The following is a 27662-nucleotide window of genomic DNA, read 5'->3' as shown; positions in this document are numbered from 1 at the left end:
AACTGGCAGCTCTGTTGATCCTGAAACTTGAAGATTTAATGAAACAGCCCTTATCAAACTCACTGAATTTTTTTTCTTAGTAGAATTTCTAGTTCTATCCCTTTTGCAGGACTGGACTGGAGGGTGAGTTGTGTATTAAACATACTAGCAAAATGACTGAATATTACACATCCTTCCTCCTGCCATGGGGTCTTTGATTTAAAGCTTGGGCTCATTTTCTGCCCTCTTACGCTTCCTCAAATTTCTAGCAGGGTCTGTTGGCTTGGCTTAGTCCTAAAGTCTTTTCAGAATGGAGTCTAGAGAAAATTCTTAAGTAGTGGGTAATGCATTAATAGGGTAGAGTTGTCAGGCTATCAGAGAATGGGCCTGAGTTTGACTGAGCTCCCCATGGAGGGAGCGCCTCCCTCAGAAGAAGCTCATCTACTGGAAGAGTTTAGCAGGATGTTTTGTAATTGGATTTCTGGTGTGGTTGGACTCAGGTCTGACACAATACACCCATTGTGGCTTTGTCATGCTGGCTACTAACCAGTTGCTGGCTTTAGGATGTGAGAGCTCATTGGTGAAGTGGTATCCTAGTTGGTTTTTTCTGAGATAGCTCAGCATTCAAAATCTAGTACAGTGGTTAAATTACAGAAAACTTTGTACATTCATTCTGTTCCTTGGCAGGGTGATGAGATTTAAGAATTCTGGGCCAGAATCTCTTTCCAGGTGGGTTGAAAGATAGTTGTGCTTAATATAGTGAGAATACTTTATGTGTAGCCATTCTCAGTGGCTAGGGAAATCTTCAAAAGTGATATTCTCAATCTGATCCATCTGTAGTGGCTTTTTGTGTTTAAGCTAATTAATCAGAAACTAATTTTGTAGTCCCCGTGCAGAAAAATTAGAAAATTGACACAGCATTTGCAAGTACTAAACTTATGAAAGAGTGTGTGTGTGTGTGTATGTAGATATATAGATATGTATATCTTGGGTCCTAAATGGAAGCTTCAGGCGGGCATTTCATGTGTTTTTATGCAGAATTGACAGCGGAATTAAATGCAGTAGCTCAGAAATTGGGCTAAATCCAGACTGACGAGCTAATTTTAAAAGCTATGAAGTATATATTTAGATTTGGCTGGTTTTTTACCAGTCTTGTTCCATTTTATTCCAGGCAACATCTTAATTTATTTTTATACTTTAAACAGATCTTATCTTGGAGAGTGTACTGGAGATTTGTTCCTGAGGAGAATTTTGTGTATTCTTTTTTGCATGTGAACTTAAGCTCTCCCTCCAAGTACATGTGGTTGGGCACTTGTCTGAAAGAGAAAAGAAAGTCTGCATTTTTGCACTGACAGTGTCTCCAGTGAGTGACGGGCGTGGCACCATGTGAAAAAGGTGCTCAGGAAGCCATCTGCCCTGCCTCCCTCCCCAGACTCAAAGATGGGGTAATTTATTTGAAATGACAATGAACATATTAACCTGGACTTATTTTGCTGGGTTTTCCCTCCAAAATAAATCGTAATAAATTATTTGAGCATTGTCCTGGGCCTAATTATTTTAAATTTCTAGGAAAAGGGAGAACAGTGGATGTGTAGCACAGAATATTGTGACCTGGGGAGGCTGTTTGAAGTTCCTCATGGTCACTAGTCTGCTTGCTGTGGGTCTTTGTGTTCCCATGCTGGCATGCCCCTCTAGCCTGGTCAGAACAGGAGCCCTGCTTTTGTCATTTGGCAGGCAGACTTGGAGGGATGCTTATTGCTGCCACGAGGAAAAAGACGGGGAGTTTGCGTTCCCCACTCATGTGGATGTCCTAGTGCTCGGCTTTGGGGCATTATCTTTGTAGATGTGTGAGCTGAGCACCAGAGAAAATCTGGTAGATGTCATCGTTTCAGTGCTCATTACATGAAAAGCAAGAAGAACAGTAGTTACCGTTTTGGAGATTGGAGTATGGTGAACTAGAATTTTTTTTTTATATATATATTATTAGATCTTTAAGTTAGTTCAGTGAGTAAAAGAAGTTAAGCGGAAACCACTGATTTCTCTATGTTCAGGGATAAGACAAAAACAATTTGCCTCTTAGGCAATTGTGAAGATGTTATTTTGAGGACCCTTGCTTACCTGTATACATGTGGGGTAACATCTATAGGATATTTTCCAGAACTAGGAACACTGAGTCAAAGTGAGTAATTTTGGAAAATATTACCCAACTCTCCTCCTTAGAGGTTGTGCTCTTTTCCCTGCCACCTCCAGTGCATGAGAGTGTCCATTTTCCCGAAGTGGTGTTCAACATCCGGATTTCTGCCAATCTGACGGGTTAAAAGCAGTATCTACTTTTTCTTATGAACAAGGTCAAAACATCTTTTTTTATACTGAAGGCTATTTGTTTTTCTTTTCCTGTAGGATGTCTCCTTATGTCCTATACCCATTTTTCTGTTGGGTTATTCATCTTCTCAATTTCTTTATATACTGGAGAGATTAGCCCTTTTTCTGTGATAAGAGTTGCAAATATTTTTTCCAGTTAGTCATTAGGCTTTGAGAATTGTTTTTGTTGTTGTTTTGTTTTTTCCCCACGCAGAACTTTATGTTCACGTAGTTAAATTGATCAACCTCTTATGGCTTCTAGATTTTGAGTCATAGTTAGAAACTCCTTCCCTACTGCAAGATTATAAAGAAATTGACTTGTATCATTTTCCTGGTGTTTTTATAGCTTCGTATTTTACACATAAATCTTATTACCTGTGAAAGTGGCTACCCACTGGTCCCAGCAGCAATTATTTTAAAACCCATGTTTACACTGCTGATTTAAGATGCTACCTTTATCATATGCTAAATTTCTGTGTATATTTGGATTTATTCTGAACTTCCTATGGTCAGTTGTGCTTTGATGGAAGAAAAATAGTATTTTGATGCTCAAAAGACATCCCAGCTGGAGGGAGAAAAAGAGTCAGTATTGCTGATACATACGTAACAAAGGCAGTAAGGAGAAGAGAGCTGCTGGGTTGGTGGGCTGATTGGCTTTTAAGTGTTATTTAAGATAGAAAACCAAGGAGAAACAAAGACTCATATGAGACTGCCTAAAGGATAGCCCTGAATCAAAGTATATTGTTAACCAAGGCTGGAATTGAAATGTATCACTTTCCATGTATAGAACTGATGAAATGCTGCCAAGTCACCACAGGTTTACAAATACTCCATCTGGTTGTGGACGCCACATGTACCAGTGAACTGAAGCCTTCAAGCAGCTTACTAAGCACAAGGAAATGCTGGCAGGCAGTTACTCTCAGTTCTGTTTTCTCCGCCGGGGCTAAAGAGGAAAACTGATAGAAGTTAGAGAACCTCCCAACCCAGTTGCAGAATGAAAGGTATTTTCTAGAGAAGGGCAGTCTCAGAAGCTTTGCTTTAAGAATTTCCATTTTGAATGATCTTGGATCCTTCCCTCCCTCTCCAAATATTTTTCCTTTGGGGAACAGAATTCAAAGGGGAGCTAATCTAACCCAGTGCTGTTAATTTATTTCCCACCAACCTTTATAAGCCATGCAAGGAGCTCAGGAGGCAGGATGGTGAAACAGGCGAGGTCCCAGACTGGGTTTTAGACCTCCTCAGGTGTTATCCTTCCTTTGCAACTCATTTACTAAGACTTGCTGATCAGTGTATATTCTCCTACCTGCAAATGGAAGCATAGTCCCTGCTCCTTCCTTTACAGTGCCCTGACACTAAATCAGCTAAGGTAGAGGTGCTTTCTTTCATGCAGCAAGCCGTGTGCTAGAGAGCCTCTTTGAAGGGCAGGGGACTAGATACAGAGGTGAATAAAAGCAGGATCCTTGGCTTCAGGAACTTAAAACCTGGTAGGGAAGCCAGATGCATTAACGAATAGTAAAGTATCACAGTGAAGGTTTGTAGAAAAGACATGGAAACCCCAACAGGAGAGCAGCCAGCTGCCTCCAGGCTATTGAAGATAGTGTTATAGAAGAGGTCATATCTGAGCAGCAATAGAATAGCATTGCAGACCGAAGGGCTATATAACATGCTTTCAATACTCATAAAACTCAGAGACCTTGGAAAGCCTTTGGTTCCATCCTTCTGCCATCACTCAGAGAATTTGGATCATCGGTTTTACTGGCATTGCTGGAAAACCTAGTCCTGTTCTTGCAGATCTGGGTTGAGACAGGGATATCTTGTATCACTTGTCTGTTTACACAGGAATGTGTGGATTGGGAAAGCTTGAGATGTGGAGATTAGAACACAGATGGAATGGCCTGGTTTTTACATCCTTCGGCATTTTTCTGCAGTGTGGCGAGGGTGGATACGTTTTGTCAAGGGTGAACTCTTACGCAGGGTGGTGGTGATTTCATCTACGGCCCTTCTAGAGCCAGAATTAAAAGTCAGACTTTCACTTCTCACGTCACACAGTCCCCTTTTCTCAGTGAACACTAAGACAACTCAACTTCTTTAACACTTGTCTTCTGCCCCCAAGAAGGGCTTCAATTTGGTCTAAAGTTCTCATTGATGAATTCTAAACAGTAACAGGGTGAAAGCTACCTCAGTGAAACAAGACAAAACTTGTACAGAGGCTCAGAGCCATGGTAGTCATGAAACTGGACGAAGTGGAGTGGGTGAGAAGAGGAATAAAAACTTGGTCAGCTCATTAGGGCTTTGTGTGCAAAGGTTAAATGAGTTAAAAGACTTTGATTGGAGTCTTAATCAAGCTAAAGCTTGGGTTCCATTCACCCACAAATTGTACACATTGCCTGAAACATATAACCTCTTTTCACAGTAAGTCAAAAGAAACTGATAAGCAGTAGTCCTTCTCCTGAATGTAATCTGGTTCTCCCGGTGCTTTGCAGTTGTCTGTTTAGCCTCAGAGGTAATTTTATCACCTGTGTTCTTCCAAAATAAGAGAACGAGAAGAAGATTAACAGCTTTTCCTCCCTCATTGAAGATCGGACTTGTTAAGTACTTCGTGATCTCTCCTCTTTGAATCTGAAGTGCATTGATGGCAGCCAGCACTTGTAATATTTCATGTTAGGTGTAGTTTATTTTTAGCCTCTGCCGGTCAGAGGGCTCAGAGGTCACACCCATAGGGCAAACCCTGGAGCATAAGTTGCCATTCATCTCACACCAGATTCTCTTCTGGTTGCTTTTTGCTTCATCCTGGCAGGAGTTCAAAGAAGGACGCAGAGCCAGCCACACAGCCCCACAGGTCCTGTTTAGCCACAGGGAACCTCCTCTGGAGCTGAAAGACACCGATGCTGCCGTGGGCGACAACATCGGCTACATTACCTTCGGTGAGCAGGGCGGGCTTGCTGCATTGGCGCACCATGGTGGGTGCACACTACAGTTGAAATGGCAGTAGGGGAGGGGGTGAAAGCACACATACCAGATTGTTCCCGTTGCCACTGCTGTGACTGTAGGAGCCGTGTCACAGGACACTAATACAGGTCATGTGCTACGAAGGTGAGTCAGAAATTATCCTCACTCCGGTAATATTAAAACTGCTATCAATTTTACAGCAAGAGTGTGGATAATTTTTGACTCACCCTCATATTTTTATACAGTTAATCATTTTCCTTTTTCCTGTTTTTCCTAAATCCTTAGGAGATCCTCTGATGTCAAGGGTGAGGAGTTAGGGCCACATAAGCATTGCTAAGCAGCTGGGTGGGAATACTCTGTCCTTTGGCATTTCTAGGGTTGTTTTTTTTTTTTTTTTTTTGCTTATTAAGCCAGAGCTCCAGCTATCATTCACTTACTCCACTTGCCCGCTGAAAAAGTTCACACATTCCCCTCTTACCGTTGCTTCAGCCTAGTGAGCTGGCTGATCATTATAGCTGACAGTTGAGAATCACAGCTCGTTCACACGCTGCCTCAGATGCCACTAAAATGTCCCCTTTTCTGAAGTTTTTTAATTCACCTCAGGCTGAAGGTGACCAGTTTGTTGGAGATGAGCATGTCGATTTACCAGGTTTTATTAAATCTAAGCTACATTTTTTTTCATGTTACTCTCTTTGAGGTTGGGATGTAGCTCACAATTCACAGTTTGTCACAGTTTAATGGGCAGCATCTCTCTTTATGGTACATAAACTGATGGTAAACTTACAGTCAGTAACATCTCAGGACGTCTGCAGTGTAGTTATCTCCTGGCCTGGTGCTTTTTCTCTTCAGGGCAAGTTGACACAGGGGTCCCACCCTTTCCTATGAGGCATTCCTTTTCTTCTCTTTTCTTTTTTCTTTCTTTCTTTCTTTCTTTCTTTCTTTCTTTCTTTCTGTCTGTCTGTCTGTCTGTCTGTCTGTCTTTTTCTTTCTTTTTCTTTCTTTCTTTCTTTCTTTCTGTCTTTCTTTTCTTTCTTTCTTTCTTTCTTTCTTTCTCTCTCTCTCTCTCTCTCTCTCTCTCTCTTTCTTCTTTGGGTCTTCATTGTTGCACACAGGCTTTCTCTCGTTGCAGCGAGCAGGGGCTGCTCTTCTTCGTGGTGCGCAGGCTTCTTATTGCAGTGGCTTCTCTTGTTGCAGAGCACAGGCTCTAGGTGCATGGGCTTCAGTAGTTGCAACATGCGGGCTCAGTAGTTGTGGCACATGGGCTTAGTTGCTCCTCTTTTGGCATGTGGGATCTTCCTGGACCAGGGATGGAACCCGTGTCCCCTGCATTGGCAGGTGGATTCTTAACCACTGTACCACCAGGGAAGTCCAAGGCATTCCTTTTCATTTCAACAAAACTTTATACTCGAGGATTTTGCTGATGGTGAGACCCCTGAGTAAAGTAGGTACAGAAGATGGGATTCCAAGAAGCCAGAGGGAGAGGCATGCAGATCTGCCCAGGTGAGGGGCCGAAGGGGGTCAGGGCAGCAGGAGGGGCTTTTCTCAGACCCCAGCCAAAGCAGCTCCTCCTGCCAGCCCTCATCAAGAGCACTCAGATCCTTCTCCCTTCCTGTTTGGTTTTCACCACAGACTACATGATCATCTGTGGATCTAGGTTCTCGAAGACCTACTCTGCTTCAGCACCAAGGACCTAGGACAGGCAGGCTTTGTTCTCTAATCCTGATTGCTCCATAGTCCACCCTGGTAGCCAGTAGTGTCATCCTCCAAACAGATTGCTGAGCTGCAGAGGCAGGAGCTAGTAGGTGTGTGGTGATGGAGTAGATTTCACAGCACAGCTAGAGAATCCAGACCTGGAATGAATGACAGGACCAAGCCCTCTCCGTGGGGAGCCCTGGTTTTTGGCCATGATCGCCTTCATTTACACTCACTGGCAGAAAACCCTGACAAAGCCTGGGCATGTGAAACGAGTGGACAGTCCGTAAACAGGGAAAGATTGGAGCTGACTGTAGGCTGCTGACCTTCCTGCCCTTGGACATTGGTATTAGACCCTGACGCCTTGTCTGTGCCCCTACCCAGTACTGTTCCCTCGCCACACCAACGCCAGTGCTCGCGACAACACCATCAACCTGATCCACACGTTCCGGGACTACCTGCACTACCACATCAAGTGCTCGAAGGTGAGTTGAGAGCAGCCGCAGAGCGTCAGCACCTGTGCTCCAGGTCATTCTCTACACCAGAGCTGATGCCGTAAAAAGTCACCTCTGTAGTCCAGGCTGTTGCTGTGAACTCTGTGTAGGTGGTCCTAGAGGCTTTGAGAAATCATGGCCTTTCTCCTTCTGTCCCTCACCCCTCCCCATAGCAGAGAAGTGAATATATGCTTCCTTGCATGGCCATGTGTCAACCCCAGGGTGGATGTTCCCAGACCTTCCTGATAATTTCTGCTAATTAGAGTAAAGCTGCCTTTCTAGAACACAACTCTGCTTCAGTACCCATTGTGTTTGCCTCCAGGCTTATATTCACACACGTATGCGGGCAAAAACATCCGACTTCCTCAAGGTGCTGAACCGTGCACGCCCAGATGCCGAGAAAAAAGAAATGAAAACAATCACGTGAGTAGCACCGTCCTGCAGCAGGACCACCTTCCTATCCTAAGCTCACCAAGAAGGACGTAGTGGTGTCGGTGGCCTAGGTGTCTGGGCAGTAGCTGCACATGAGGCAGGCAGGGTTGGGCCTGTAGCTGCCTGGCAGACTAAAAATGGGACACACAGGTTTTTGCTTCTGAAAGGGTTTCCTTGTTTCCACATCTTTGTGAGCGAGGAGACTGACAGCTAGGAGGAAACACAGAGGGACCTTTTTTCTGAGATGAGCCATGTTCTCTTTGGGCCTCAGTTGAGAGGCCAGTCTTGTCCTTCTTGGGGTCTTCCTAGAGAGATGGAATAATTTGCTTAAGGACATTTAGTTGAGTAAATAGGCCTGGAACCACCCCTGAGTGTTCTTTCTCCTGGTCTGCTTCTCGGCAGCAGTTTTGCGTGAAGAGGAAGTTGCTTTTAGCACGAATGGAGATGGTGAGGAGAGCCCTAATGGTGTAAAGCTCCGCCTGCAGGAGGCCAGCGTGGTCTAGGGCCTGGGGATTTGGGTCTGTGCCAGGTACCAGATCTTGGGTCCCCCTCTGGTGAAATTTAGGCCATCCTGTTCTCCAGATAAGGTAATAGGTGCTAATCTGTCTTTTGTGGCCATTGAATTAAGAGCCTTAAGGCAAACCGAGCCTCCCCACAACCTTCATAGCCAGTGTATTTGCCAGCACCCCGTACTCTTGGGGGTTACCTTCAGTAGCTGTGGTGTGCCTAGGGCTTTAGACTCCTTCCCTGGCCTCTTCTACCAAGCAAGTTTCTACTGCCATTTAACAGGATGAGAGAAGTGTCTGACTCCTAGTTGCCTGAGCAGAGGGTTTTCAGTCTCAGAGACATCAGACGTTTACACAGAGCAGTTAGGCATGCCTGCCACCTTTAGGCTTTAGAGGCTGCCTGTCTCTCATTAGGAAATAGTAGCTCTGCCCACTGCCCAGAGCCAGCAGAGTGTTCAGTCCACAGCTCCATCCTCTGCTTCGAGAAAGGTGTCCATGTGCCATGGCAGCATCATTCCTTCTACTGTGCAGCTTTGTGCCATAGCCTAAAATGGGCAGAACTCACAAGGCGGGGGGCGGCGGGGAGCAGAGGGCGTGTGCCCTGAGGGACGCATGCTCTTGCTGCCCTGCGGAATCTTGCCCCCATCCTGGAGTTTACAGGTCTCCCTTTCCCTGCTTGTTTCTCTCACCCACACCACTTTGGTGACCTTGAGTGTAAGGCAGCCAATTCCATGCCTTTTTCAGGGCCCAGTGAAGAGACAGGCAGTTGGGTAGAGACCGGGAGGTGAGCCAGCAGCAGCCAGGTACAGCAGAAGGCAGCCTGACCTGGCCAGCCTGTTGCCCACTGAACGGGAAGGCTGAGCATCGTGAGTAGATAGTCACGATCTGCTCAGCCACATTGGCCATAAACCTCCTTCCTGGAACTTAGGAAGAGCAGCTTTGCCGTTTTCTGTCCTGTGACCTCTCTTTGGCAGAGCTGGGCCCCAGAAAGGAGAAGGGGAAGGTAAACAACTGTATCCACAACTGTTCCCAAGGATGGGCAGGAGAAGCCAGGACCCCTGCTCTGCTGTGTGGGGTCTCAGAACCCCGAGCAGCGTGAAAGAGGGTGGAGGGCCTTCTGTGATCAGAAGCCAGCCATCACCTCACAGAGCTCTGCCGGCATTGAATACTCATGAGCTTTTTATTGGGGAATGGATAGCAAAATAGTTTCATTTTGTGTTGGGTGAGACATTCAGGGCAGGAAAATTTTAGCCCCCATATTTTTGCCCCAGTTTCCTATAGTTCTCAGCTCTAGCTTCCAGGCTGCTTTACCAAATGTGCACCCTCTATCTTTGGGAACCAGCCTGTACCCAAAGTTGGCCATTCTGGGGAAATACTTGGTGGAACAGGAGCCTTAAGTTAGGCAAATGTTCCGTGATTGAGTGTAGTCACCACGTGACAACAGGAAGCACCTTTAACCTTGGAGATTTGGAGGTTTGCTTCTTTGAACATCCTGTCCCCATGGTAAAAGATTTAAGGAAGTGCTGTCTGCTAGCCCGAAAAGGTATAAGCTGTGTAGGAAGACCCTGAATTCTTTACTTGGAAGAGAATTGAGCACGTTCTGAAATACAAGTAGATCTAGGCCATCCAGAAATTGTGGGCAGGTGTTTCTACTATCTGACTTGGTACATTTACTGTCCTCATGGGTTTAACAGATGTATTATGTGGTACCCCGAAGTATTCAGTAGGGAGAAAGAGCTGATGAGACATTTCTGTGAAAGCTGGACCTTAGCCTGTGCCTGGAGTTCCTGCATATCTCTGTCTGAGGAACCTTTCCACCTCGTGTTTGCTGTCTGTTCGGGACCCCATCCCTAGCCCAGAGCGTGGGGTGGACAGAAAGGTGAGCAGAAACTAGCCTTTCACACTTACTCTCTGCTTTTGAAGGGGGAAGACATTTTCATCCCGCTAACTCTTGGGAACAGGAAGAGAAAGCGGCTGGCAACTGAAGGCTGGAACACTTGCTACTGGATAATCGTAGCTTTTAATGTTGCACCTCTTCAGGTTCTTAAGGGATTCTCCGTTTTGGTTCCATTTTGTACACGTTTGGAAAATAATCTGCAAAAAGGAGCTGTGCTTGCAAGGACTTCATGGTTCCCAAGAATTTAAAAAAAAAAAGGAAAAAAAGAATTCCACTTGATCAACTTAATTCCTTTTCTTTATCTTCCCTCCCTCATTCCCCTTCCCCTCCCCCTCTTTTCCAAGCTGTTTTGCTTTGCAATATGTTACTGGTAATGAGTTGCAGGATAATGCAATCTTAACTTGTTTTCTTCAAAGTATTTGAGTTCAAAACTCCTGTATCTAAAGAAATACGGTTGGGGTCATTAATAAAGAAAATCTTTCTATCTTACATGAGAATTCACTGGGTTTCTGGACTGTGAGTCCAAAAAAGAGAAGAGGGGGGAATGAAGCGTACACCAGTACTGCCCTGAAACCTGCAAACCTGCACTGGAAAAGCTTAGGTTCAGGACCCCCACCCCAGCCTCCCTGTAGAGGAGAGAATGGCTCACTGGTAAGCTCTTAGTTGGCGTTGCTCTGTAAACTTGGACACGCTCCCTATAAAGCTTGGTTACTAAGTCTGTCTGGCTGTGGCCAAGAAGCTCCCAGGACAGTGACTGGCACTTTATAATGTGTTCTCTGACGAATTCTTTTTTCGTGAATAATGTGTAACATTTCCCCAAATGTGTTCCATGGTGTGTGTGTTCTGCAGGTCATTGTGGGTCTAATGCAAATATCTGGCCACAGTTTCTTTCTCACACAACAGCCCAATAGCCTGGCACTCCACAAAACTCACTTTAGGAGATGCTCACTAATAAACAGGACAGAGCCTATCAAGGTATCCTGCTGTCCCCACTGATTCCTAAAATACAGTTGGTTCAGAAAGTTTGCTTGGCAAAGAGAAGAACTTTAGGGGCACCTGAAATGGTCTAAGGGTGACCCCACTGGTTTCTACCTTCTTGTTTTCCCTTTTGTCTTCAAGTTCAGTGTGTTTCAGACTGGTTTGAGACTATTAATGAAATCTCCTGATGTTTTTATTTCCTAAACTGTTTGGAGATAATTGTAGATTCACTGCAGTTGTAAGAAGTAGTACAGAAATTCTGTAGTGCAGTAGTATCACAGCCAGGAAGTTGACGTTGACACAATCCCAACCTTGCTCAGATTTCAACAGTTTTACATGCAGTCATTTGTGTGTGTGTGTTGTGTTTTCTGTGTATTTTTTTTTCACATATGTGACTTCATCATTAACATTTTTTAAATGGAATAGTATGTACTAATCAGAGTGCATCACTCCTATTAAGGGTAAGTACTGATTTTGAAATGTGTTTTAGTTTTAGATACATTGACTAGATTGTAAAAAGTCTTTTTACCGTGGGTCATGGTCAGATTTAAAAGCAACAGGTCATTTAGTCATCCAGGCTTCATTTTACTTGGTGTAAACAAGCTCTTGGAGAGGTCAGGTTCAGTTATGTTCCCATCCCCTCAACAAACAATTGCCCTGATGAGTGCTGTCCCTTTGGTGGGGCTGACCATGACCTTTAGTGGAGAGAGTTCACCACGTCGAGACTGCCCAGTGTTTTCCTGAGATGTAGCCCCTTATCACCTACTTCTGGTGGATGGAAAACTGGGCTAAATTAGATCTATTGAGAGACAGTGACGTAGATGTGTTCTGTACCCCAGAAGCTATTTAAGGGGTTTGCAAGGGTAATTTTTAGCTAGAAGTTGGTTTTGTTCTCCCGCTGACTTTAGAACGTAACTCCTTAGTAAGTTGGAACTCACTGTATTTTGCCAATAATGGGGATCAGATATCTGAAAAGTGCTGTAAATGGCCAAACCAAAGTTGCTTAGAAAATAAGGAGTTAGGGACTTCCCTGGTGCCAGTGATTAAGAATCCGCCTGCCAATGCAGGGGACACGGGTTCGAGCCCTGGTCTGGGAAAATACCACATGCCATGGAGCAGCTAAGCCCGTGTGCCACAACTACTGAGCCCACATGCTGCAACCATTGAAGCCCATGCACCTAGAGCCCATGCTCCACAAGAGAAGCCACCTCACTGAGAAGCCTGAGCACCACAACAAAAAGTAGCCCCCACTCACTGCATCTAAAAGAAACCCATGAGCAGCAATGAAGACCCAACGCAACCTAAATAAGTAAGTAAATAAATAAAATTTTTAAGAGAAGAGGCATGAAATATTTTTTTAAATTTATTTATTTATTCTATTGGCTGTGTTGGGTCTTTTTTTTTGCTGTGTGCAGGCTTTCTTTTTAGTTGCCGTGAGTGGGGGCTACTCTTCGTTGTGGTGCGCGGGATCCTCATTGCCGTGGCTTGTCTTGTTGCGGAGCACGGGCTCTAGGCATGTGGGCTTCAGTAGTTGCAGCACATGGGTTCAATAGTTGTGGCTCACGGGCTCCAAAGCGCAGGCTCAATAGTTGTGGCGCACAGGCTTAGTTGCTCCGCGGCATGTGGGATCTTCCTGGAGCAGGGATGGAACCCGTGTCCCCTGCATTGGCAGGCGAATTCTCAACCACTGAGCCACCTAGGAAGCCCCAAATATTTTTTACAGTAGTAAACCCTAAAGAATTGTCTTAATTCTAAGACTTTGTCAGCATAAAAACCCATGCTGGTGAAGACCCCTCTCCAGACTTGCTCCTTTGTCTTCACCTGTTTCCAGCTCTTTCTCAAGGACCCTCCCTCCCGTTTGTGGACAGAGGCCCACTGTAACTTCAGTCAAAGCCCATAGGGTTGTAGGAAGAGGGAGGTCTCAAGCTGAAGGTCAGCATGCTGAGAGGATGTGGGCTGCAGAAAATGGTATCTAGTCTCAATTGCTGCTAATTTACTCTCTCGCACAAAGGTCCATACCTGGGAGGTATAGATGAGCTGGGTTATAAGCTGGAGAGGTGGAAAACTGTTTAAGACAGACCTGGGTTTGAATCCAGGTTTCACCACTTAATAGCTATGTGACTGAGTAAATTTCTTAGTCTGAGCCCCAATGGCCTCATCTTTGGTTGGACATGACACCACCTATCTCGCAGGGCTCTTAGAAGGAATAGAGAACAGATAAGTGCCTATCAAACATTGTAGGCATTTATAATGTCTATGATTATAATTGATAATGCCATCTAATAAATCTTAGTTACATTCTTGTTAATTGCATTCTTATACTCTCAAGGGGATCAGAAGTGGCAGAACTGCTGAGAAGCCAAGTCTGGCATAAACCAAAGTCATTCTGCCTTGGGGTTTTTCATGTCCTCCCCAAAAAGGGTGATATTTTTCACTGTTTGATGGCCCTCAAACTGCAGCATGAGGTGAGGAGGGTGTTGGTGGGAATCTCCACCAAGTCTGGATAAAGTGGGACCTGGGCAAGCTAAGAACCAGGAGCTTGGTGGAAAAACAATCCTGTAACGGGAAGTGGAAGCGTGGAACCAGAGGGCGTGAAGTTGAAGCCAGGAAGAGGAAGTAACACGAGCTGCTGCATCAGCCCTCGTACCCGGAGCTGATACTCAGCAGTTAGCATTTTAGTTCCCTTCAGTCTCGTTCAAAGTAGGCCTGATGGACCTTCAGAGGCGTAAGGCTCAAGCCTGGGTCTGCTCTGGGGGCTATTTTGAGTTCAAGCAATGCTGCCCCCTTCTGGAGATTGCTAAAAGCACTGCAATTTCTGAACCGCCTAGGGAGACCTAGAGAATCTGTCGTTTAGCCCTAACAGGAAGGACCAGCGTTTCCTCCGCCCATATACCTGACTTATGGCTTCCTGAAGCCAGGATCCTGGCCAGTCTTGGTCACAAGATTGTCCCCAGAGCCCTTCAGAGGCTCCCAAGGGCTCGTGCGGTGATACAGGCTCTGCCTGAGGAGAGGAGAATGAGGACTGGGCTTGGGACTCGAGGGCCTGCAGAATCAGCTGGATGGAGCATCTGAAAACTGCCTGCACCAGAGCCCTCCTGTGGGCAAAGGGGAGAAGGCTGGGGATGAGTCAGTTCCAGGAACTAATGGAACAGAGAGGAGCTAGATGATCCAGTAAGGAGGAAGCAGGGCTGAACAGGACAGAACGCAGGCTCCCCAGCTCCGGCTCCTGAAGTTGTTCTCCTTCACACGTCATCCCACACACAGTGTTTAGACAAAGCAGCTAAGAGGAAACACAGACGTCCTGGATCCTGCAGGGAGGAGGCCAGGGCTGGGAACATAAAGAGGTCTGTTTATTCCTGGCAATCCAATATCCAAGGGGCCGCACTCCCACTTCTGTCCAGACCCCAGGCTGAACTCTCCCAGGCCTCTGACTTCTGCCCCACCAGATAGCGTGGGGCTGGGAGCTGTCCACTGGAACGCAGCATCCTCCCACCCACCAGCTCCCTTGAGGATGGGTTTGAGGCTGGGTGCTTTTCTTTTCCTGCTTTTTGTCCCAACAGAGGTTCTCTCCAGGACTCCTGACTGCTGTGCAGGGTTGGCAGAGCTAGACCTCTCAGGCCTCTAGCCCTTCAGGCCCAGATCTCCCTGAGAGAGTGTAGAAGAGCCCTTGCTCCATCTACATGTGCTCTTGAACGGAAAGTTTTTCCTAATGTCTAACCTCCAGCTTTCTTAACTGCAATTTTAGCCTGTTCCCTCCCATTTCAGGCCTCAAGAGAGTGTAACTGCTTCTCTCCCTCACCCCAAAGCCGCACTTTGACACAAGATGGAAATCGGGGCTTCCTAGCCTTGAACTTGCCCTTCCTCTCACTCTACCTAGTTTCCTGTGTTTCCCTGTGGAGTTCCCCTCTTTTCACAGGCTCTCTATTGGCCTTTCTCAGTGGACTTCTCAGGGGATAGGTGGCTGGAGGGAAGGAACGTGCAGAGAAGGCCAGAAATCCCTTTCATTGAGTGCTTCTGTGCCAAGCACTGACCTAAGTCCTTAGTCCTTATCACACATTTTCTCTCTCTCTCTTTTTGTCTTTTTTTTTTTTTTTTTTTTTGGCTGCACCTCGGGGCATGCAGGATCCCAATCAGGGATCAACCTGGGCCCCTACAGTGGAAGCGCAGAGTCTTAACCACTGGACCACCAGGGAAGTCCCCCACACATTGTCTCATTTAGTCTCACAATAGGTAAATACATCCACAATGAGTCCCATTTTGCAGGTGAGGAAATTAAGGTAAGAGAACTTTAATAATGTGCTCAAGTTTGCACAGCCAACAAAATAGGGTCCAAAAAGGATTCTGAGATTTAAACCCAGGCCTTCGGATTCCAGCACTGGCTCATGCCTTAGTCATCATGGAGGAGGGAAGAAGGGAGTCACTTGTTGAGACCCCTCCCGTTGTTAGGTGCCAGGCACTGGGGTGTGTGCAGTTACCTATGTTATCACATGATCTTCCCCACAACAACCCTGAAAGGTGGTTTTCCTCATTCCCATTTTACAGATGAGAAAATTGTGGTCCAGAGGTAGCGTACGCAAAGTCACACCCCCAGAGCCATTTGTGCCTCATAGTCCAGAACTTGAGTCACAAAGTAGGTGAGAAAAGTGTGGAATGACCCCAGATTCTAGAAGGCAAACTTGGCTTTATAAGCTGAAAGTCCCTATCAGGTGATAGGAAAGGCAGGCAGTGAAGATTCCCAGATTCCAAACGCCCCCACCACCACCACCATCAGACACACACTGCTCAGCAGACTGGCAGAATTATGGAGGTGGATGCACTGTCTGCTGGCCACTCCAGGGGTTTAAGGCTCATAAAATGTAAATATATTAGCTGGGAAGTGGGGAGAGTAGACTAAATCATTGTTCACTAACTGGATTGCATTTCTCAGATTAGCTAAGCAGTGGCAGGCCAGAGGGTGACCTGCCTCCTCGGTGGCAAGCTATGGCCAGTGGCTGGAGAGGGGACCACTGGTACAGGAGGATAAGGAGGGGGCACTGAAGAAAAGGGAGGAAGGCCTCCCAGTACTGCTGCTCAGGGTGTGCCAGGCCCCACCCCTAGAGGCGGGGCCAGGCTGAGCCCCGCCAGCCTCAGCTCCATCCCTCCAGGAACCCAGGCGAGGGCAGAGCCAGGGCAGTGGAGAGCCAGGGCTCTGCTGTCCTCGCATGGTGGAGGTACCATGCCCTCGCCAGTCAGGACACCAGACATCGCCAGAAGCCCTGCAGCGCTGGCTGCGGAAACTCCCTGACACTCAGAGGAAAGCCCAGGCTAGGGGAGCAATACCTGACCCCCACAGCCATGTGAGTAGCTACTCCTCCCCCTCCCCCACCCAGCCCCTGGGCCACACCTGGAGACCTCAGCCCCAGATCCTGAAGACGCCGTTGAACCCAGCCCAAGCCACCAGAGCCTCCAGATTGTGTGGGTCACACAGCCAGCACACCCCTAAGACTGCTGGGAAGTCGCCCCCAGGGGCTGACCCTGCCATTCTTGCTGCTCTGTTGGAGGTGGGGTGGGAGACTCACTCCAGGAAAGAGCTAGGAGCTCCAGCCCATGACTCCAGAGTCCAGGTTTGAAGTAACGGACCCTGAGGTCTCCTGGAGTTTAATAAAGTTGACAGTGCAGGCATGAAGGGGAACAGAAACTGGAGGGCTTCTGGAGAGGCAAAGACATTCCCAGCGGACAGCACTGTGAGAGATTAAGGAAGAAGAAACAGAGGCTGAGGGTAAAGGGGATGCAGTGGCTTGCGGGGGCCTGGGGGGAGCTGGGGATAGAAGGGGCAACATCTGCTCTCAGGGTGGCTGTGGGGCCCTCTGATCCTCTGACCCGGGGGAGGGCGCAGGTAGGAATCCTTTCCTTATTGACTTTAATCCTAGCAACAGCAGCTGATCCCCTGTTGACAGAAGCAGGAGTTCCCACGGGGCCCAGGACCCCTCCCCGTCCCCCATCCCCATGATGTGGTGGTGGGGCCAGGGCACTGGAGGACTAGGACAGATCAGAGCCACAGAGAGGCCAGGCCCTGCCCAGCGGCTCCTCCGCCCCCTCTGGGCTCGCTTCAGCCCTCCTTGCCGCTAGCATCGCCACTGCCAACCCTCCCCCTCCCCCAGCAACTCCTCCCCTCCTCCAGTTCCCAGGAAAGGCCCTGTTGCTAGTGTGGTGCAGACACGTCAAGTTTATGGGCTGGAAGTCCTACCCGGAGGCTGCTCACTGAAGTGTAACAGGCGACAAGGGGGATGGAGGGGAGGTGCAGGGGACAGGGCAATCTCTTGCTGCCACCCATTGCCCTGGCCTCGTCACTAACTCAGTGAGCCCTGCCTCAGGCTGACTTCTGCCCCCACCCCCACCCCCAATCCTTAGCAACCTCTTAATACGCTGGTGCCAACCAGCCAGCAAGCATCTGAAGACAGGACCGCTCTCCTTCCTTTATCACCCACCCTGAGTCCCTGGTCCCAGCTCCAGCCCCAGCCCAAAGGAAGCTATCAACTGTTGGCTGGCCAGAGGACCACTACACACCAGCCAGACCCTATCCTATTCTTGTAGCTAATTTAGAGGGCTGGTGGAGGCAGGGATGGTCAAAATGCCTGGGGAATGGATGGGTCCACTTTTCAGTCTAAACAGAGGCATAAACACAGCTGTCCAGAGAGGGCCAGGCGGATAACAGAAATGGGCGAAGGGGCTGGATGGGGACTGTGGGGAGCTGTCTGAAGGCAGGCACCACTCAACTCCAGCTGGTTGCTACCATACAGGACCTGATTTTTTTAAGCCCAAAATATGAATTTTTATGTAAATTTTAATTGGCAATTCATTGCGGAGGGAAAATGTGTATCAGCAAACAGGACGTGGCCCACAGCCCGTTGGTCTGCAACCTCTGGACTAATGTGCAGCCTTGCCGAGAGGACAGTGACCTGCAGCCGGCACCCTAACTCTGGCTGCTCCATCTTCCATCCAGGCATGCCTGCTGCTGCTCCAGGCCTCCCCTGTCCCCAGGCCCAAGATGACACCCAACAGCACCAGGGAGGTGCCCAGCCCCATTTCCACGGGGGCCCTGGGGCTCTCTCTGGCCCTGGCAAGCCTCATCGTCGCTGCCAACCTGCTCTTGGCCCTGGGCATCGCCGGGGATCGCCGCCTGCGCAGCCCACCTGCCGGCTGCTTCTTCCTGAGCCTGCTGCTGGCAGGGCTGCTCACCGGGCTGGCACTGCCCGTGCTGCCGGGCCTGTGGAATCAGAGCCGTCGGGGCTACTGGTCCTGCCTCTTCCTCTACTTGGCTCCCAATTTCTCCTTCCTCTCCCTGCTCGCCAACCTCCTGCTGGTGCACGGGGAGCGCTACATGGCAGTGCTGTGGCCTCTGCGGCCCCGAGGGAGCACGCGGCTGGCCCTGCTCCTCACCTGGGTTGGCCCCCTGCTCTTTGCCAGCCTGCCTGCCCTGGGCTGGAACCACTGGGCCCCTGGTGGCAACTGCAGCTCCCAGGCTGTCTTCCCAGCCCCCTACCTCTACCTCGAAATCTACGGGCTTCTGCTGCCAGCCGTGGGCGCTGCCGCCCTCCTTTCGGTCCGCGTGCTGGCCACCGCCCACCGCCAGCTGCAGGACATCCGCCGGCTGGAGCGGGCCGTGTGCCGCGGCGCCCCCTCGGCCCTGGCCCGGGCCCTTACCTGGAGGCAGGCCAGGGCGCAGGCCGGAGCCACGCTGCTCTTCATGTTGTGCTGGGGGCCCTACGTGGCCGCCCTACTCCTCTCCGTCCTGGCCTACGAGCAGCGCCCACCGCTGGGGCCCAGAACTCTGCTGTCCCTCTTCTCACTGGGCAGCGCCAGTGCGGCGGCCGTGCCCGTGGCCATGGGGCTGGGTGATCAGCGCTACACGGCCCCCTGGAGGGCAGCCGCCCAGAGGTGGCTGCAGGTGCTGCAGGGAAGACCCCAGAGCAGTCCCGGACCCAGCACCGCCTACCACACCAGCAGTCACAGCAGCGTGGACCTCGACCTGAACTAGAGGAAGGGCCTCTGCTTATTCCTACCAGAAGCATCCATCTTGGCCACCACGCCTGTCTCCACTTGTCCCCATGCCTCTGGAGCAGAGACTCTGCCCCTATATGACCCCACCCTGACTGAATAAAGCTCCCCTGGCTCCCAGGTTACGGTTATCTCATTCCATATCTTAGCAAGGGAGGGACAGGTGAACAGCTGCGGAAAGAACCTAGAGGATCCAGGGAGATTCCAGGCACCAGACAGGCAGGCAGCTGTAGGTGAGGATGACACTGCCTGAGGGGGGTGAGCTGAGGCACCGTGACAACCAGCAGATGTGGGGGGAGCCTCACCCTGACGTGCCCCTCACTGGTTCCCCCTCATGTCCAGCCACCACAAAACCCACACAGACTCGTCTCTGGGAAGTATATTTTATTTACATCTTTAAAATCTGTTAACTAATATCTCTTCCTCCTTTCCACCCCCAGAGACTTGGGAAGGGAAAGAACGGGAACTTCAACGACCTACTCCCCACATACAAATACACACCCCCACGGCTCACACCAGCAAAGGAAGTGAAAGAGAAAGAGGTCTGAACCTCCCTCTGAAGGATCCACCAGGTCTGGGCGAGAGGGAGGGGGAGGGGGGAAGGCGGGGCCCGAGGGGTGGGTCTCTCAAGAGAGGAAAGGGACAGAGAGGGGGCAAGTCAGTCTGAAGGGGTTGGAAAGTAGTCCGAGGCCCCTCCCCTCCTCTTCCCTCCTACCCTACTGCCTCTGCTGGTGGGGCATCTCCCTGTGCCCCCTCCACACCAGACACAAAGCAGAGGCTGCAGCCATTAGCGGTCAGGTCTCTGGACACAAAATACTTTTGCTTTGTGGTCTCCTGACGTGGTCACCACCAGGGAGGCATCTCTGTGGACAGAAAGCACAGCTGGAAGGGACTGGAGGGTGTAAGGCCCACCCCAAGCCACCGCCCAGGGGCCCTTTGGGGGCCTCCTCCAGCACATCCTGAACTCCAGACCCCTAGTGCCTAGGGCTGGGCTGACCCGCCCACATCCGGCGAACACGCCTGAAGCCAGCAACCAGCAAGAGGAGAGCCGCCTGCCCACACGGGGGAAGCAGGCCCAGCTCTGAGCCCAGGAATGAGATGTGAGGCCTCCCAGCACTCCTGCCTCACAGGCCCAGGCTCTGGGTCCTATCTTCCCTTAGGAATCCCTTCCCACACCCTAAGGTCCCTCCCTGTGACACACCCCACCGCCCCCGGCCATGTGCTGTTCCCATCTTCCAAATACACAGAGACACCCCCCCACCCCTCCCACCCACCCCCACCCCCCCACTTCACTTACTTGCTGAGGGCAAAGTCCAGGATCTCGGCTGTGTGGCCCCGGTAGTCAGTAAGCAGGCGGCCGGTCCGAGCGTCCCAGAGGCGCACGATGCCATCCAGGCTGCAGGTGTAAACCACGGCGGTGCCCGCCTCCCACAGCAGCTGCACGATGCCCGACTACAGAAGGGCACAAGAGAAGCAGGGTGCCATCAGGGCTGGGAGAGCTGAGAGGCATCTGCTCCCAACTCTCCAGGAGGGAAGGACCATACAGGAGCCAGGCCTGGGGCAGATGCTCCCAGAGACCTGGGCTTCCCCAGGGCCACGGCTCCAGGCTGCCTGTACCTGGTGCTGACACTGGTGCCTAAGGGTCTGCGTAGACAGGTCATAGATGGCCAAGGTCCCATCCAGGTAGCCGACAGCTGCCAGAGGCATCCTGGGCAGAGGAGAGCATCACGACAGCTCGTGGAGGGACCTGGACTTGGTGCCCTTTGGTCCTTCCTGGTCCCCCGGCCCAGGCCCCCTCTCCCAAGCCCCCTGCTCTTGTGTCCAGGCTGAGGCCCCGCTCACACTCACACACTGCAGAAGCCCAAGGACTCCACGGAGTTGGACTCACTCTCCTCCCCTTCTCCCAGGTTGGGCTGGGAGGCCACCGTCTCAGGTCTGAAAACGCCCACCACCTATGAGCCAGAGAAGAGGATCAGAGAAAAGCCTGGAAATATGGTCCTCTATTAAGAAAAGAAAGGCGATGGGGCGAGGAGGCTAAGTGAAGAGGAAGAGAGGAAGGGGAGGAGACTTGGAAAGCAGAGGGCCCCATGGCCAGGCTCTAGGTCCCATTCACCTTGCCGGTGGTGGCACTGATCAGCTTGGCCTGGCAGTCCACAGAGCCAGTTAGGATCAGGCTGCCATCCTGGTTGGTAGCGACACAGGTCAGAGGGCCCTGGTGACCCTCAGTCCCTAAGACAAAGCAGGGGCATAAGTCATATCTGATCCTGTCCCAGGTCTCAGCCCCCTCCACACAAAGGCCTAGGTTAGCACTTTCCCCACCTCAGATACCTTTTAGGACATGGACAGAGTTTCCCTGCTTCAGGTCCCAAATCCTGATGGTGCCATCTTCATAGCCGACCACAGCTCGCTTCCCTAAAGGACCCGAGATGTGGATGAAGAGAGAAGAACAGACAGCACACTCAGACATATCGGGGGCGGGGGGAAGGCAGTAGAAGTGAGAGAACAGTGTCCTGGGAAGACCCAATTACAGGTGGAAAGGGGGAGCTCTCTGCTCTGGGGCCTGGGAGGTCACTGCTCTCAAGAATAGGCCTCAGAGTTTGCTGGTGGTGGCCCAGGAGGGAGCCAGGGAGGCGTGTACCCTGGACCCCACCTCTCTGCACTCAGGAAAGCTGCTCTCACCATCAGGGAGGACTCGGCCACAGGTGGCTGGGCAGTTGGGGCCCTGGAAGGTCTTGCAGTCACCATTCGGGACCTTCCACATCCAGGTGTTGCCGTCAGCCGTGCCCGCCAGCAGGACAGGTGCCCGAGGGTGCCACTCCATCCACTGGGCAGAGACAAAGCCTCAACAGGGAGGCCCCTCACCCCACTTCGCCTAGCAGTCTGCCCCATGAGCCCCGCCAAGCCTTCTCTGCTTCTGAGTCAGCAGGGACATCCCAGGGCACCGGCCTAGACCCCCGCGCTGTTCCCTGGGAGCACACTAGCCCAGAGGTGGCTCGGTCTGCTCAAGGTGGAGGGCACGCCCCCAGCTCACACCCCTCCCCCGGCCCTCAGATGATCTCACCTCCAGATCTCCCGCTTCAAAAGACCAGACCTCCTCCTTGGTGTCCACCTGCCACACTTTTAAGAGGCCACTCATGTCCCCTGTGGCCACTAGGGTAGAGTCATGGCTGAAACCAGCACACGTCACAGAGTCTTTATGGCCTGCAAAGAAGAGTGGGCAGAAAGAGAAGAGAATGTCAGGGTACCCAGTGCGACACAAGACCCAGGTATCCAGCCCCCAGAAAGGACCAGCTGGGACAAAAAGAAGGATGGGTGCCAGCAGAACAGGTAACCAAACTCAGAGCTGCTCCAGGAGCCAACATGCCCATGTCTCCACAGGTGAGACACTGCTGGCCCCCTACTCAACCATGTATAAGCCAGGCCTACGTCTTCCCCATTCTGTCCACTTCACATCTCTGCCTGAAATACCCATAGCCTCCTTCCTGCCCCAGTTCTCCTTCACTAGTGTCACCTCCTCCCAGGCCTTTCCCAGACTCCCTCAGCCAATCAGTGCCTCCCCTCCCCTCCGCTCACAACGATCATGATACTCTCTGAAGCCCACAGGCCAAGCACAGAGCTGGCAAAACGGGGATCAATAAATGGCTGCTGGATGCATGACCGCTGCAGGCCAGCCCCCTAAGACCTCCAAAGGGGCAGGACCTCACCCGGGCCCCCTCACCTGCACACTCAAAGAGCAGTTCCCCATCGCTGAGCCTCCACACAAAGGCTTTGTCATCTTCGCCCCCTGTCACTGCCAAGGTGTTGGTCTTGGGGTCCAGGCTCACACAAAACACAGATGCTGTCCCAATAGATACTCCATGAGTTAGGAGACAGGGCTCCCACCTAGGGTCCTGTCCTTCAGGACCTTTGGGAAGCCCACCCCCTCCACCCAAAGTAACGTGCCTTTCCTCCTGGAAAAGAAGGGTGCATCCAAGTTCTTCTAAGTTTCAAGCATCGGGTTGTTGGAGAAATCCCTCCCCACGCTTGCCAAACTCTAAGTCCTTCTCCAGGACAGATCCCCCTCCGGTGCTGTTCCCTTCACCACCCCACACTGATCCCATGGCCAAGAGAAGGGTCATGTGCAGGGCTTACAATTCTCAGCATGGGATGCCACCAGGCTGGAGACTGAGTGAGGAAAGCATTGTGTTACTGGTTCCTTAATTAGAGCTAATATTTACGAGGATTATCTAAAACATGCTCCAAAAGGTACTAGTACCTCTAACTGCCAATAAAGGAACTTTTACCAATGACAACTTTTTAAAAGGAAACAAAAACCCAGAGACGTTAATAAAGATCACAAACAGGCAAGGAGCAGAGATAGGATTTGAACCCAAGTGTCTCAACTGACTCCAGGAGTCAAGCTCTCCTCCATTCCATCATACTGCCCCACCACCAGTGAGCTCCTCCAGCACAAGGCCAGCATTTTCCCACCACTGTGTCCCTCATGATGCTCCCTTCCCAGAGGACAGCTGATGCTCAAATGCCCACCTGGACTGAGTTTATGACGGATCTCTTCAGAGACCTACCCGAGTGCAACGCAAAGGTGACCTCGCTATCGTCTGGGCCCTCCATGCTGCCGACCACCCCTTCCTGGGGTTCCAGAACCCAGCCCTCCTCATTGCCCTCTTCTTCTTCCTCCTCCTCAAAGTCCACGTCTTCCATCTCCTGGGCCAGATCGTCTGCTTTGGGGAGAGGGTTAAAAGATGGGGTTCGGCAGGCGGTAAGAGGGATGCTAAGTGTGGGGAGGCCCAAGGCTGGGGTGGTCATGTGGCAGGAGGGCAAAGTGAGGTCAGACAGAAGGGGTGAAGCCGGGGTGAGAGGCGGCAGGCAGGAGGGAGCGTGTGGACGGAGGACAGCAGAGGTCTGAGGACCTGGGGTTGGTCAGAGATCGTGCGAGAAGGGAGAACCAAGGGAATGATGGGAAGGGGGTGTGTGAGGGGAAGGGCCAGGGGAGGCGTCAGGGGAACCCCCACCCCGGCCAGGCCTGAGAACTAAGTGTGGGACTGGGGGAAAGGGGAAAGGCAAAGGAGGTCTGTAGGAATGACCGGTGGGGTGGGGAGGGGAGGGGGAGCAGCAGGGCTCAAAGGCCAGGGGTGAGCGCCTCCTGTCCCATGGCCTGAGGATCGGCAGCTCTCACCCGGGTCCGGCGGACCGGGATCCAGTTCTACCACCTCGATAATCTCTTCATCACCATGGAAGCTTAGGGTCTCCAGTGGGGGGGTGTCAGCGGCGGCCCCGCTTTCCGATTCGGACTCCATGCGGCGCAAGCGGCGGATCCACTTCTCTGGGCCCAAACGCCTCCCAGAGTCAGCTCTGCGCGACGACGCGGAACTCGAGCCCCTCCTCCCGGGAGGAAGTAGGCGTAGGCGACTCCCCGGCAGGAAGAGCGACGGCCTCTCGACCAATAGCGAAGGGGGTGGGCTGGCTTAACCACCAATCACAGGGCAGAGTTGGGAGACAGAGCCGGGGCGTGGAGAGGAGAACCCAAACTCGCCCGACCTGACTCCGCCCCCAACAGGAGGGAAACAAGCGAGGGTGCGCGCCTCCGGGGGTCTCCTGGGAAGAGTAGTTCTCCCGGGTCCGCTCCACGGGCTTCTGGGAGTTGTAGTTTCTGGTCTGTAGGCCGGACGGGAAGAGCGGGGGAGGCCCCTTACGCAAACTACAATTCCCGGCGGGGAGCGCGGTGAAGGGGGGTGGGATCTGAACATGGCGGCGGTGGTAGCTGCTACGGCGCTGAAGGGCCGGGGGGCGAGAAATGCCCGCGTCCTCCGGGGTAAGGAGAGGGACCCCGGGGAGGGCAGGACTGCAGGGGACACCCTATTTCTCACATCCCGCTCGGCGGTGGCAGGAGGTCAGGGCTATCGATTGCTGTCCACCCCCCTCTGCAGGATCTTAAAGAGTCTGGGGGCTAAAAGATGCTTTTTAGAGGTCACCCAGTCCATCCCTCAGCCTTCCGGTTACACGACACCTCTGGGGTCTTGCAGCGAAAGGGAGCCCCAGGGAAGCCTTTTAGACTCCCGCGCTCCAGGTGTTTCACACTCACCGCAGTGCAGAGAAAAGAGCCCTGGGCTTCTGGAGACTTGGGTTCTAGCCCCGGATAATTAGCAGTTTGACCTTGGGCGAAGCAGTTTGTCTCTTGGGGCTTCAGATTCCTCTTCTATAAAATGAGGGAATGGAGTAGACTACCTTTAAGCTCCCTTCCAGTGCTAACATTCTGCAGTTTGAAAACCATTTCTCGGATTTCCTTCATACGTCTCACGTGAGCCCCACTGCAGTCCTTCACATACTGTCGTCTGATGAGATGAAGAACAGCGAAGCTCGCTCTCCTGGCACCAGGGTGATGAGTCTGCAGTGACGTGGAAGTGGCTTTCAAAGGTGCCACCTCGATGGCGATTTTCCCATTTCCCTCTGGACTCTCCCTGGCACTTGTTACTCCAAACTGCAGTCACTCCCCTTCCTCAGATCTCAACCACTCCTCCCCAGGCTTTCTTCTCATATTCTCTTACTGACCTTCCTTGCCTCCATCCACAGGGATTCTCTCAGGAGCCACAGCCAACAAGGCTTCCCAGAACAGGACCCGGGCATTGCAAAGCCACAGCTCCCCAGAGTGCAAGGAGGAGCCTGAGCCCCTATCCCCTGAGCTGGAATACATTCCCAGAAAGAGGGGCAAGAACCCAATGAAAGCTGTGGGACTAGCCTGGTGAGTTTTAACTAACCCTTTGCCCACCCATGGGGAGTGGCACCGGGGGAGGATGGGACCCAGAAACTTCTCCAAGTTTCAGGCGGTGAGCTGAATCCAAGGTTCCGGGAACAGAATTGCTGGGTGTGAGGACTGGAATCTCAGAGGACTGAGGCAGGGGAGGGAGTTGGGAAAGTATGTGAAATTGGAGAGAGAGTGGGTTTTCTGTGGCGTGAACGGAGCTAATCTGATGTACATTTGGGTCCCTGGCTTATCCTCTCTTTTGGGAGCTTGGGGCAAGACCCCATTGAGGTTTTAATTGAGATCACTGAGATCACTCGAGATTATATTAGTTGTATAGTAGTAACACCTACAAGGTGTTCAGTGCATTGTTGTTTGGATCTGACTCTGATCTTAACATGTATTATTGATCAATATTAAAAGAAAAGGAGGGGGAAATTAACATTTTTTCCAGCACCTAAGGTGTGCCGTACTTTACCATGTAATGTTTTAGTCTTTCTGAGATAAATAGGACATCGCCATTTTACAGAGGAGGGAACTGAGGCTCAGAGCTGGATTCTCACCAGATTTTACTACTCCATGCCCTTTCCCCACATTGAAGTGCCTCCCACGTAGCAGAGATTGAGAAAGGAAGTCTGGGAGGGGGTGTGGGGTGGTGTAGGCAGAGGAAACCTCTACCAAGACTTGGAGAGGAAAAGAGAATGTGCTGTCTGGAGAATCTTGCACAGTTGCTATGGCAGGGTGGCAGGGCTCATGATGAGGAGTGTCAGGCTAAAGGGGAAAGGAATGACGAGGTGGGCAGAGACCCAACCACACTGGCCCTTTTGTGCCATGCCTAGGAGTTTGAACTTGACCAGGAAGTGCCATTATGGGCTTTTGAGCAGGGCAGCGGCAGGATCTGATTCAAGTGGGGCCCTCCAGCAGCCAATACAGAGGCTGAATAGATGTGAGTGGTATTGCAGTGTTCGTGCAATTGATGAGGCTGGAATGAGATTCTCCCCAGCTCCTCTGGCTCAGGCTTGGCCCCTCCCCAAATCCCGTGCACATCTCCCCACCCCTAGGGCCATCGGCTTCCCCTGTGGTATCCTCCTCTTCATCCTCACCAAGCGGGAAGTGGACAAGGACCGTTTGAAGCAGATGAAGGCTCGGCAGAACATGCGGGCATCCAACACGGGCGAGTATGAGAGCCAGAGGTTCAGGGCCTCCTCCCATCATGCCCCGACTCCTGAAGCTGGGTCCAGGGTGCAGTCGTGAGGAACACTGCAACCCTCCCCTAAACTCTAGTGGCCTCCAGACTGTCAAGTCCTCTCTGGTCCTTACCTCTGAGGCCCACCAGAGGGCGCATGAAGCCCAGGCTGCTGCCAGCCCCATCCCTCCCGAGAAACCAGCCAAAGGCAAATAAAGTTATTGAGTGTTTGAGTGGAAAGAAACCAGGACTGGGTCTGTGAGTCCCTTGGGATGGGAGGGGCCGAGGGTGGGGTTGGTTACTCCTGTGTGCTCCTTCTCACAGAAGCCTCAGTGTTCCAGGCTGAATGGTTGGGGAAACCACAGGAGACTTAACTACAAGCCTAGGCTCAGGCCCTGGGGACCAAGCCCTC

General features: G+C 51.2%; 4 protein-coding genes across 5 annotated transcripts in view; 3 read left to right on the top strand and 1 right to left on the bottom strand.

Moving 5' to 3' along the window:
- Positions 1–10799, top strand: part of ARPC2 (actin related protein 2/3 complex subunit 2) — a 28791-nt gene extending 17992 nt beyond the window's left edge. The window contains exons 8-11 of the mRNA XM_057744741.1: positions 5138–5264; positions 7366–7466; positions 7798–7898; positions 10337–10799. Of these exons, the coding sequence (XP_057600724.1) occupies positions 5138–5264; positions 7366–7466; positions 7798–7898; positions 10337–10361 (354 nt within the window). The 3' untranslated portion in view covers positions 10362–10799. The remainder of the gene's footprint in view (positions 1–5137; positions 5265–7365; positions 7467–7797; positions 7899–10336) is intronic.
- Positions 10800–16425: 5626 nt separating this feature from the next.
- On the top strand, positions 16426–19447 carry GPBAR1 (G protein-coupled bile acid receptor 1). Its single transcript, XM_057744740.1, has 2 exons — positions 16426–16624; positions 18271–19447. Exons 1-2 carry the CDS (start codon positions 16490–16492, stop codon positions 19303–19305), a joined length of 1170 nt encoding a protein of 389 aa, XP_057600723.1. The 5' UTR covers positions 16426–16489; the 3' UTR covers positions 19306–19447.
- Positions 19448–19691: 244 nt separating this feature from the next.
- On the bottom strand, positions 19692–24706 carry AAMP (angio associated migratory cell protein). 2 transcript variants are annotated; one of them, XM_057746299.1, is made up of 11 exons: positions 24502–24706; positions 23891–24046; positions 23044–23163; positions 22387–22526; positions 22005–22149; positions 21654–21737; positions 21439–21554; positions 21174–21277; positions 20943–21033; positions 20623–20777; positions 19692–20188 (listed from the first exon to the last, which is right to left on the bottom strand). In XM_057746299.1, the coding sequence occupies exons 1-11, from the start codon at positions 24620–24622 to the stop codon at positions 20113–20115; spliced, it is 1308 nt and encodes a 435-aa protein (XP_057602282.1). In that variant the 5' UTR covers positions 24623–24706; the 3' UTR covers positions 19692–20112. The 2 variants fall into 2 exon arrangements, with proteins under 2 accessions (XP_057602282.1, XP_057602283.1); XM_057746300.1 differs by having other exon boundaries at positions 23891–24043; positions 24502–24704.
- Positions 24707–25017: 311 nt separating this feature from the next.
- On the top strand, positions 25018–27491 carry LOC130859052 (probable hydrolase PNKD). The gene is made up of 3 exons (XM_057746306.1): positions 25018–25137; positions 25896–26064; positions 27126–27491. Exons 1-3 carry the CDS (start codon positions 25071–25073, stop codon positions 27316–27318), a joined length of 429 nt encoding a protein of 142 aa, XP_057602289.1. The 5' UTR covers positions 25018–25070; the 3' UTR covers positions 27319–27491.
- Positions 27492–27662: the final 171 nt, after the last annotated feature.

This window comes from Hippopotamus amphibius, chromosome 8 (genome assembly GCF_030028045.1).
Source record: "Hippopotamus amphibius kiboko isolate mHipAmp2 chromosome 8, mHipAmp2.hap2, whole genome shotgun sequence".
NCBI lineage: Eukaryota > Metazoa > Chordata > Mammalia > Artiodactyla > Hippopotamidae > Hippopotamus > Hippopotamus amphibius.
The sequence above is the reverse complement of the archived record's forward strand: the minus strand, read 5'-3'. Positions and strand labels throughout refer to the sequence as shown.